Raw genomic sequence first — 12,206 nt, forward strand, 5'->3', positions numbered from 1 at the left:
TCGAAAATTGTGCTTTACTGCACCTACTAGCCTTTGTACCACTAAAAAAGAGATGGGTCGTTGAAAAACTAGAAATAGCCGTCAAAATAGTGAAATAAAGTCGCAGGAATGATTGAGAACATAAACTATATCGACCTTTATGTGAATGTTGAAGCGTAAGAAATAAAGAATCAAATGGTAGTGAACACGATGAAATCGTGAAATAAATTCTGATGAGTGATTCTAAGGATTTTGATAATTAAAATTAAAACTAATGAGAATAATGGAATTAAATTTTTTTATTTGTTGAATAATTTATTAAAATATAAACATTTAAATAAAAACACTTGCATTAAATGACGGTTTATTCATTTAAGAAATAATATATTAAAAATATAAAATAAATGTAAAAAATATATTTATTGAGGGTAATTATTGGAAAAAAATATTAATTCAAATCTTGAAATCTACATTTGTAAATATAATACTTATGAAATATGATCCACCAAATGCAATTTTGGTTGAAATTTAAGTCTCATTTACTCAGAAGAATTGAAATAATAATGAGAGATTTTATGAAATTAGAATTAGAAACCTGACTGTGATTTACTCAAACTATTTGAAATCGAAATAAAAAACAAATATAAATATAACTGCTTAATGGATGAAATATTTTTTTATTTTTTACAAGATTGAAGGTTTGACTAGCTCAGTGCCGATTCCTTTGCACAGTCCCATATTATTGTTTATTAAAAAACAAATTAAAGGTCTAATCCTTCTCGCATTTTTTTAACTTAGAAGGAAAATAACTTATATATGAAAAGTTAAATTGCAAAATTAGCTTCTGAATTTATTTTAAAAAGGGTATGATAAGCTTATCAACTTTAAAGTTATTTAATAGATGGATCCAAAATTACCTGTATCAAACATTTTTTTTAAGTTGTGAAATATGCCCAACACAAAGGTAAATTTGAAAATTGCAAGACCACTAAAATTTGTAATTTAATCAATTTCAATCCGGAGATAAATCAACATTTTCATAACATAAAGTTGAAATATTTACTGTTTAATTGAGATACGAATTTCTTAGACAAATATTTTCATCGACACTACTACCAAATTGGAACCTCGATGTTTCCATCGTCCATAATATCGAAATTTTTTGTTGGGTATTCCGGAAAAGAAAAATTGTTTTCTAGGCACAAGGCTAAAGCTAATTAGATTGAATTTACACATCCACACAAAAAATTCCGCCCACCATGGCAGAAGATGAAGACTGAAAACGGACGTCAGCAGCAGGTTCCGGAAGGCCGCCGCCGCCGCGAACTCCGGCGGCAATCCCGGATCCGGGTCCGGATTGTCTGAAACTCCGAAAACCCACAGGGCAGCGTAATCCCCCTTTCATGGCCAAACCCGTATTCCTCCTCCGCCTCCCTCAGCAGCTCCATGAACGGCCGGTGCTTCAAGTACACCACCGGAACTACCACTCTGTTCAATTCTCCGCCCTCGGCCTCGGCCTCGCTTTTCCCGACGTATACCGCCAACTGACCCTTCGGAACCGGGTCGGGCTCGCGACTCGACCCGGTTGGTATTTGTTTCCCGAACGGGAAGATCCGGCTCCAGTTGAGGAAGTTCGGTTTCGGTCTCGGCAGGCCCAGCCTGTGGTATGATCTGGCCGGCGACAGCGACGGCCGAATTTTCCGGCCGACCCATTTGGAGAAGAGAATCAGACGCTTTCGAAGCTTCAAGCCTCGGAGCTTTCTCATCATAAAAATGGCGGAGAGAGAGAGAGAGAGAGGATGGGTGGTTTGGTATATTGTTCGAGACGCCAATTAATGGATCGGAGGTTAACTAAATATAGGGGATGTCATAGGCATGCTTTTCGTCCGATCGATATTTCGAGTTCCATACGAAGGATAAATCAACATTTACGGCATATTAAAAAAATTTGACAAAAAAAAATATCAACAAAATGTAATTAATATATACTTAATATTAATAATTTTTAACTTATTTATAAATATAAAAATATTTATGTGTTAAATTAAAGATTTTTTTAAAAAATTTTCTTTTATAGAAATATCTATCAACTTCCATATTTTCATAAAATTAAGACTTATGCATTCTTGGACGACACTAAAAAGCCGTCTCGTGCAGGAGCGAAGCTGCTTTACTGAGTTTACGAGGTGAAGGAGCGCTCACATTGTTTTTTGCTTCCTCTTTCATTTTCATTTCCAAATCCAGCTCGCTCTCAGCTACGTGTTCGTCGACGATATACTTTTCAAATTCAAGACAGGAGAAGGACATCCGGAAGCTCTACAAAGGGTTCTTGAAAGATCAAGAAAATCCTAGTTGCATTAACATTTAAAATATAGGGGATGTCTAGATTTTAAATGGGAATATGTGGTGACTTTTAAAAAATATTATAAAAATAAAAATATTAATAGATAAATATTTTATTAATTTTAAATACTATTTGAGTTCATGTTTGTTTATTAGTTCTAGCTCGTGAACTTTTAAAAAGTGATCACATATCGTTACTGTTTGAACAACTTTAACAAAAATCTTGTAAATAGTGCACGTCTTTTTATATAGAATTATGATTACATTTCAAACAAGTTACTTAGTATGTTGTCCTGTTAAGATCGTGATAGAAAAAGAATGGTAGAAAAAAATAAGTAACTAAAATAGTCTCTTTTAAAAAAAAACCAAGCATCCTAACGAACATTTTATAGTTATGGATAAAAATTAGAAATGCGGAAATCAAAATAGATATTTTAAGAGCAATAAACATGTACTTATTAGTGAAATTGATATTTTTATATTTTTTTCTACCTGATGTATCCTACGTGTTAATATAAAATCCCTAAAGAAATAAATATCAGTGAAAATTTAACACACTCGTTGTACAACAAGCGTCCAATTCTTGGTTTTGTTGTTTTATGGTATTAAAAATATATATTAAATTTAAGAACCGTAGTACGTATTGTTTACGGAATTGTTTTTTTAATTTCCTTTTTTTTCTCGTGAGATGGATTTATAATTTATTTAAGTAAAAAAAGAAACAAGGTTTTTTTAGTACAAAAAAGGAAAAAAGAAAAGGCAAGTTGGTGTGGAAATAGTTTCTTACGCATGTACTTCTCAGTCTTTTTTTTGTTTTGTTTTTTTTTTTGGGGTTTTGATCCTTTTTAGCTTCATCCCTCTATCATTTCAGTTTCGTTTCAATCTAGTTTCATAGTTTTAAAATATTTAATTTAGTTTCTTTATTGTATTTTTTAATATATATATATATATATATATATATTATTATTCAGGTGTCGGACCTTTATGCTCCTATACCTAGGATAGGCGTACTGTTCATACATGTACATACGCTAGGGATCAGATCATTGTTTGATGGCGTTGTGTTCAATGTGACTTGAACTCGAGATCTCGAAACTATCTCTAGGAAGGATATACACCTACATAGGTATACACATACATATATATTATATATATATATATATATATGAAATACTATAGGAATGAAATTGAAATTTTTAAAACCATAAAGAATAAAATTGAAACTAAGCGAAATTGAAGGGACAAACATAACAATTTTAAAATTATACAAACTAAATTAAAACTATTCATAAATGGTAGGTTTAAATTCTCTCCTTGTTATTTCTATTTTATAGAAATACTCAAATTAAAATTTTTATAGACTTTTTAATCTCTATTTTGGTCCATAAGTTCTCCTATTTGTTCTATTTTAGTCATATTTCCATATCCATATGTTAATATATTTCTTTTTAGAAAACTATTTTAGTTTTTATCATCAATTACTTAATAAATTGTGTTCTTGAAGTTTGATACATTTATATATCCTATTAATTTATCTCATCAATAAATATTTATATACATAAATGATACTTAAAATTACATACGGTATATTATTTGTTGAATTTCTAAGCATATTTTAAAAAATATATAAAGATTGATAGTATTTTAAACAAAAATAAATAAATAAATAAAAGTCTAATAATTACTAAAATAAATATAGTTCATTATGGTACACTATGCAAAGCAGTCTCCATCAGAAGTTTTTGAACTTTTATACGTAGACGACAAAGTTAGGAGTTGACTAACATTAGCATAAAATTCTTGAATTAAAGGATTCAAGAATTTATAAGTCTCCAAAATTTATTCACAAGGATTGTGATCTAATTTATTTTTTGGGTTAAATTATAAGTTTGGTCTCCTAACTTTAAATGTCGTGTTTGATCAAACTTAATTAACAAATCACGTTTTACAGGTTTCAAAACTTTTAATTTTGTGCTTAATAAATTTTTAAATTTTAGGAAGTATCTAATAAATTTATGAACATTTAATTTTGTGTGAGATATATTTATTAACTCAAAAAATATTTAATAAAAATTTTAAAAGTTCAATGATTCTTCCGAGACGATAACTTAAGCGTAACTCAACTGGTTAAGATACCTATCCAAACTAAAAGGTCTAGTTCGCCAAACTAACTTGTAGTACCGTCCTAATTTATTTTCTAAAATTAGGATTCTCCATACTAAAATTCACATAATACTTACGTGGTAAATAAAGGGATGAGACATCCATATCATTATAACAAAAAAGGAGAGAATAGTTATAACATACTTTTTAATTATTAGAGATTTTTAAGTGTTAATTAATTAACTTTTCCACGTCATTAACCTTATCTTAATTTCAATATTAAGAAAGTAATTATTAAAAACATATAGAAATTATTTCGATTAAGAAAGTGTACCAAATCCAAAATTTCAACAATGGGATATGCACATCAATCTACTTTATGTCTTTTTTATGGTTGGCCATTCAATTTGAAAAACAAAGTGTAATAATTTCTCTTGATATGCAATAAATAATATTTGTTTATTTCAACACGACAAACTTTCATTAATTTTATCATAGAAATCCCCAAAATTCACTCTGTTTTAGACGAAGGATTCAAAATTACTCTCTAATTAATTAGTATGTAATGTATACGAGATAAAGTATGCTTTCTTCTCTCTTATTCTTCTTGGTTAAAATTATTAATTTGATTCTATTTTGAGCTGTATTTTCAATTTAATCCTGGTAATTTTATCCCATTTTAATTTCATTTTTATAATTGAGTTAAAATATCACAAATTGTCTTTACAACTATTAAGTATAGTTACTATGAATGATAGTTTTTTAGACATACAACCCTGTTTTACCAACTAAAAAAAAAGTTAAAAATAATTTTTGTCCATCCGAGTAATGATTTAATCAAGTTTGTAACGATTTAGTCTCTATATTCTCAAATTAGGAACAATATATAGCCTCTCAACTTGAATATGAAATAATTTAGTCTTTATAATTTAAATTTGTAACAATTTAGTTCATACTGTGAAAAATCTCATCAAGATTATGTGTTATTTTTTATAGGTAAGAATTTAGTTTTTGTAGTTTATAAACATATTTGTCAGCCAAACATTTTTCACACAATAAGAGGCATTAATCATTACGAATTTTAAACTAGAATGACTAAATTGTAAGAGACTAAATTGTTATAAATTTGAAAATATAGGGACTATAAATCATTACAAACTAAAATTTATAGACTAAATCGTTATTTCAATATAAGTACAGAGATAAAAAAAATTTTAACCAAAAAAAAAACGTAAAACCTATCTAAAATATAGTCACTAGTCATAAACGTGGAAGGTAAAGTTTGTCGAGATTTAACTTCCAATCGAGAGAGTCAATATGAATTATCTCTAGTCCAAGTATACCTATACTTGGACTATTTCACATATGTTATTTTAATCATAAGGTTTAAAATAAATACGTTTAGGCATGAGATCCCATCTTATAAGAATGACATATAGAATTATTTTATTTTATTTTCTTGAAAACAACATATAGCATTATGAATTATGCTCAAAATTATAATATTGCAAAAACATATAGATGTAGATTTAGTGCTCGCCTTAAAAGACTTTCACTTTGTATTCTAATTTGCAAAATTTAAAATGATTTGTTACTAGAGTTAATCGATATTAATATTTACGAGGTTTCATCTCAAAATCAATTGACAATGAAAAGAGTAAACTCATCTATGTTATTGTTTATGCAAGGATTTGCACAACGTTAATCTAGCTCGAACCCGGTCCTTGCTCCGACCCGAAACGTGAAGGGAAGACCTGCACAAGTGGGCAAAATCTCGCTCAAGTCAGTAAGCAGCTCGGATTCAATATTAAGTTCGAGGAGAAATTCGATACCTGATGGTGAAATGAGACCTTCTATTTATAGGTTTAGGTTCCGATAGGGATTGCGACAGGCGGTTACCTTGGTCGACTTTGTCGGGTTTGCGTAGGTCAGTCTCAGACACATTCCTGAAAATATCGAATGAACTCCTTAACAGGAAGTGATGAATATTCCATCTCGAAAGGATTCGAGATGGAGTTCCTTAAGCTCATTCCTCTAGTTCTTCTATTAATAGCCAACCCATGTCCTCCACATGGCGAAGAGCTAATTCTCCTCCAAACAGTTATAAATACTAATCTTGGCTTGGATCCTATTTTTGGACAGAATACTCCGTTAGAACTTTTTGGGATTTGATATCATGAATATTATTGAGGTTCAATCTTAAAATCGATGGACAATAGAAGAAGTAATTTATATATATTATAAATTTTTATTACACCATTTTATCTTTTTAACGTGGGATTTTTAGCAATCTACTCATAAAAACCACTGTCCATGACCAAAAATTACCTTACGTTCGTGTCATTGAAAATCAATTAGTAAATAAATCATAAAATTGAAATGTTCAAAAGAGTGAGACAAAATGTAAAGAAAATTTCGCACAAAAGACTAAATTTAAGCCAGTAAAATTCGAAGGGAAAACAAGATAAGGATGAAAGAAACAGTCTAATTAATTTCTAGGCATGAATTAATTGTTTTTAAAATAATTAAATTTTTTCAGTTAAAAACTTGATGCTGAACGTTGACTGATGTTGTAGTAAAAGTCAATGGTCCTCTTGGAGTACGAAACGAAAATATTGGTACGAAAATAATGAATTTTAGAGTTTGTTTGGATGTAGTACTAAAAAATTAATTTATGCATATATATATTAGTTTTAATATTATTTTAGCTTCTCTAAAAATAATTTTTATCCATCTTAATACGTCCATTTTGATACTCGCATTTTAAAAAATGATTATTTAAGTCTAGTCATTTTCATTTTTTATCTCCTTTCAATTATAATTTTTAACATGAAAATTCACTTACTAGATTTCTTTAAATCTAATCACAAGCTTGTATTAATTGGGTACAAAATTTGTGTTAAATTTTGCTAAATTTGTCAGTTTTTAAAAGTACAAGAACCAAAACAGAGGTTTGAAAAGTATGAATACTGAAATGAACAAAAGTAAAAAAAAAAAAAAAAGTAACTCTATACAGAAGAAAATCAATCTTATATTTCAGATTGTTTTATCCTTAAGCTTTTAAATCAATATAAATTCTAGACCTAATAGTCAAGTTATAACTCAGGATGTTTAGAACTCGAGAAAAATATATATATTTTTTAAATGATAAAGATATAAGTGAAATTTAACTTTTTTTTTTCTTTTTGATTTCAATAATGAGTGAGAGCATTCAAACTTCCCATTCTAAAAAAGACAAATAATTTTCTTGACCAATTAAATTATACACATGAATAATATAAGCCTAAAATTTAATCTAGAAAATAATTTATTAATTATTTTAGAAGAAAAAATAATTTATTAATTAAAACAACTTTTTAAAATTTTTTAGTTGTCATAGTTTTTTTCAGAAATATTATCGTCATAAAAATAACTTTTTGTCGGCCATAGACAGATTCATGAACCCAGCCGCTTAAAAAGGAATTTCAGACGTGTGATTAAATTATTGTGTTTGGCTTTATCAAAAAAATAATAATAATAATAATAATATTGTTGTGTTTGGCTGCCAAAGCTGAATATGAATATATGGATTTCCATAGCCAAATCCATTTTGGAAGAGAAAGTGAAGTTGACAACTTCTGCACTAAAATTTTAATTTTAATTAAATAAATATAAAATAAGGTAAATTATAACCTATGACAAAACTTGGTTGTCATGTTTGCAAATTTGTTAATAAAATAATTTACAAACATAGAAAATTTTTCTTTCGTATGTTTGTATACTATGTTTTATCATTGATAAGGTTTGTGGTCATTGGTATATATAACATAAATAATTTTATTAATAAATCTAATAAATTATATCATTGACATACTGGTATTTCACTAATATTTTTTTTTTCATTATTAGTATACTAAATTATATATCACTAATAGATAGGTTATCGCATTTGTATCAATAATCTATCTGTGAATGTCTAGGTCAACTTATGTGCACCGACTAATCTCACAGGCAATCGTCTGACCTTGCAATATTTAGTTCGGAAAAACACAAAAGAATTACTAATTTCTAAGGTAGGTGACCAACATGTGATTTACAAGAAATACTTAAAATTTTAGAAAAAAAAACTCCATTAATATTTTTTTTTTCCAAAAGTCATTAGATTGAAGAAATCCTTCCATTCAAATCACTTATTTTCAGGCGTCTCCCAATCAAATAGTCCAAGAGTTGAAGGCAATTTGGGAATGATGAAGGGTTTCATCTGGCGACAAACTTCTTCACTCTCAAGGTTTCTATTTTACCATAGATTAGCAAATCAAAGCTTTATACATTCACCAAAAAATGCCCAAATTTCTTTTGTTAAAGTCTATTCTATGTTTGACTAAAGTTTCCACACAAATGTGTTTGAATATTTTATTTCAACTTTAGACAAATATGATCTTACATTGATTCTTTTAAAGTATTCTTTAGAGTGTTTTATAATCAACGAGTGACTCACTCATCTTCTATTGGTAGTTTTTAAAGTTAAGTCATTTCTTCAGCTGAATAAGAAAAATTTTATTATTCTATGATCATTATTGTGTAGCAACTTTCATTTTGTGTTATAATGTAATGTCTTTGTTGGTAAATTAGGCGTTCCACAAAATTTTCCCTTCCACAATTATTCTGCAAACAAAGACAATCACACAAATAAGAGATTAAAGGAAAGTAGAAAACGACACGAACATATTTATACTAGTTCATCCCAACTATATGAGCTACGTCCAGTCTTCCGTTCAGATGCGGGTTCCACTAAATGAGAATTGGATACAGGTGCTCTAAATCTCCCTACAGAAATTCACCCTCTAGAGGTCCCAGCAAAAACTGCTTAGCTTCTAAGTATTTAACACAATATACTTAATCCCCCACGGCTGCCCCTTTGATTCACGGCTGACCTAAACGCAAAACAAAAGAAACCTTATATAATCGGATGACATCTCAATGTTATAGATCCTGTCGCATCAAAACTAAAGACCACGCACCTTTTTTTTCTTCTTGATTTCGTGACAGCGTTGATCTCTCGACCAAAATGGCCTTGCAGCGCCCAAAGCCTATTTTTTATTCCTTCTTTATCTTGACTCGTTCCTAGTTTGTTCCGACATCGATTTGGTTTCACCAATTTCATGCGTCATTATTTTATTATTTTGGTGAAAATGTGTACAACTTTTTAGAACATGATGAGTGAGATCATTGTAACTTCAATTTCTAATCTTGGATTGGTATGCCACTTGTTAATTGGCAATGTACTGAAAGATAAGATATAATAATGGAGGAATGATTGATGGTAATATTGGCTAAAGTATTAAGACAATCTCTTGACAAATTATTGTTTCAATGTTTGAATTTGGTTTCTATTTGATGCCTAAGGTTTCAAAATTACGACCACAATTTTGATCTTTGAAGTTTAGTTTTTAGCTGGACACTTTGATCTTTGAAGTTTAGTTTTTAGCTGGACACTCAAGTTTCAAAAGTGGCATTTGGGTTATTTAATTTTAGATTTTGATTTTATTTGGTCTTAGAGAGGTTTCAAATCAGGAAAAATTAAAATTTAAAACTTAAAATCAGTTTAGAAACAAATTCCAAAGGAAGAGTAATTAATTACCTTGATGGTCAAAGACCATGAAGTAGGGATAACCAGTTCGAACTCAATGTTTGAACACTTGCACAAGTAAGTTGATCAAACTAATTGCTTGAAACAAATGTTTGAACACTTGCACAAGTAAGTTGATCAAACTAATTGCTTGAATGTTTCAAGCATGGAAACTCTAAATAAAGAATTTCAAAGTGATCACGAGACTCAATGACTCTCAAGTGTGGAAGACACTCCAATGTTATTCAAATTCAACCTTAGATATATGAAAATAACTTACGCTTTTAAAAATAGCCTTAAAAGTCCTCAATTTTATGCCTTAGCTAACCCTAATAGTGGTGACTATGATAAAGATAGAAGAACTCAAATCTAATGAATGACACATAAATACCCTAATGAAAGGATAAAGTCGACCCTATTTTAAACAAGACTCGATCTAGAGAGGTAAAATGGAAATCAATCAAAAATCCTAAATAAGAGTGATCATAATTTAAAGTCTTCTGACAATTTATATCATCCTCTTCATCTTATAAAGAATTCGTCATCAAATCTAATTTATCAGGGAGAGTAAATTTATAATCATGACATGTCAACTATCTCACTCTCTTTAGATATCCGCTATTGAACTTTTGGTCTTGGATGAATTCATCGACATGTTTGGAACAATATTTCTTAAGTAGCATCTTTTGCTTTGTAGTTTACCATTGCTACTCCAAAAGTGCTTTAATTTTTGAAACACAAATTCAATTAAAAGACAGTTAGCTACAATAGGATTATTAAGTGCACGCATTCGATAACAAGTTCTATTGTGTACAAGCTCTCAATGAGTTTGTTTGGGGGTAAAAATACCTTGGACACGTGGATGATGCTTATTGGTGTTCAAGAATTAAAATATCTCAGGTCCACCTCGAACCTACCGAAGAGGTTGGGTTCGCCCATTGGAAAAAAAGGTTAAGTATACATGCTGAAGTTTGACCTGATTGGGGTTCGATCTGCTCGGAACCCGACAGGTCCGACATGAGAAAAAACATGTAACCACCGGTCGTGAGTACTGTCGGATCCACCACCTATAAATAGAGGACCTCATTTCACGCTTAGGTATCGAATCTCATCTCGAACTAAATACTGAGTCCGATCTATACTGACTTGAGCGTCGGAGAGTTTACCATCTTGTGTAGGTTCACTCTTGAGTTCAGGTCTAGCCAGAGACCGGGTTCGAGCTTGGTTCATAGAACAGCGTTGTGCAATCCTTTGCATAAACATTTGGCGCCGTCTGTGGGGAAGGACGATCTAAGTCATCCCGATCTAAAAGAATGAATAAAAATGATTCAGCCAGCAAACTCAACCAACACGGTCGACCGAAGAGCTCTGGCACCCAATGATGGCCACCAGAGGGAGGTCGGGGCAGAAGTGGTAGAGGGACAGGTTCATGAAGGCCTTGGGACCGAGCCTCTCCGCAGGTCGGCACGCATAACCACGCCTATCGTACCACCAGCACATCCAAAGCCGTCTAAGGCCAATCGCTTTCGAGGTGGTGCCTCGAGGAGAACCACTCGAGGACCAGCCTCAGCTCCTACAAGGGAGAATTTTGATGCACTCTAGAAAGAAATGAAGGCAATGCGTAGTCAGATGCGCACTATGGAAGAGATGTACAACGAGATGGTGCAAGCCGCTGGCGCTGGGTCTCGATCTGAAGACCGAGCGGCATGCGACGAGGTGCGCGAGCAAAGAAGTCATCACCTCGGTCCAGTCGAGGAAGAGCGCCCTGGAGGAGATGAGGACGAAGAGTACACTCATCAGAGAGGCGATCTCTGCGAACATCTCAACAGAAAGAGAAGCTCGTCCCTCCACAAGGGACGATCTCCGTCCTGCTCGCACAGGAACTCCAACCAGCAGGCCGAGTCCTCCTATAACCCCATAACTCCCGAGGGAGTGATAACAAGAGAGGAGTTCGACCAGCTAAAGAGCAAGTTTGATGCTCAGGTTGAAGCCTTGAAGGCTAGATGCGAGAAAAAAGAAAGTTCATTCGATGATGGCGACCTGGGAGAATCGCCATTCACCTCGGACATCTTGGAGGCTCCAATCCCTCCAAAATTCAATACTCCCACCATGAAGCCTTATGACGGGTCTAAGGACCCAAAAGACTATGTTGAGGTCTTCGAATGCCTCATGG

General features: G+C 31.5%; 1 protein-coding gene and 1 long non-coding RNA gene across 2 annotated transcripts; both read right to left on the reverse strand.

Annotated features, from left to right (window-relative positions):
- Positions 1 to 1,024: 1,024 nt before the first annotated feature.
- Positions 1,025 to 1,823, reverse strand: LOC148210437 (auxin-responsive protein SAUR15-like). The gene has a single exon (XM_088126388.1). The coding sequence runs from the start codon at positions 1,746 to 1,748 to the stop codon at positions 1,269 to 1,271; it is 480 nt and encodes a 159-aa protein (XP_087982514.1). The 5' UTR covers positions 1,749 to 1,823; the 3' UTR covers positions 1,025 to 1,268.
- A 4,202-nt stretch (positions 1,824 to 6,025) lies between these two features.
- Positions 6,026 to 6,477, reverse strand: LOC148210438 (uncharacterized). The gene is made up of 2 exons (XR_015792391.1): positions 6,258 to 6,477; positions 6,026 to 6,179 (listed from the first exon to the last, which is right to left on the reverse strand). It is a non-coding gene; the product is annotated as an uncharacterized LOC148210438 (long non-coding RNA).
- Positions 6,478 to 12,206: the final 5,729 nt, after the last annotated feature.

This window comes from Momordica charantia, assembly GCF_013281855.1.
Source record: "Momordica charantia cultivar OHB3-1 chromosome 7 unlocalized genomic scaffold, Mcharantia_2.0 BLBB01000007.1, whole genome shotgun sequence".
In the NCBI taxonomy this organism is placed as follows: domain Eukaryota; kingdom Viridiplantae; phylum Streptophyta; class Magnoliopsida; order Cucurbitales; family Cucurbitaceae; genus Momordica; species Momordica charantia.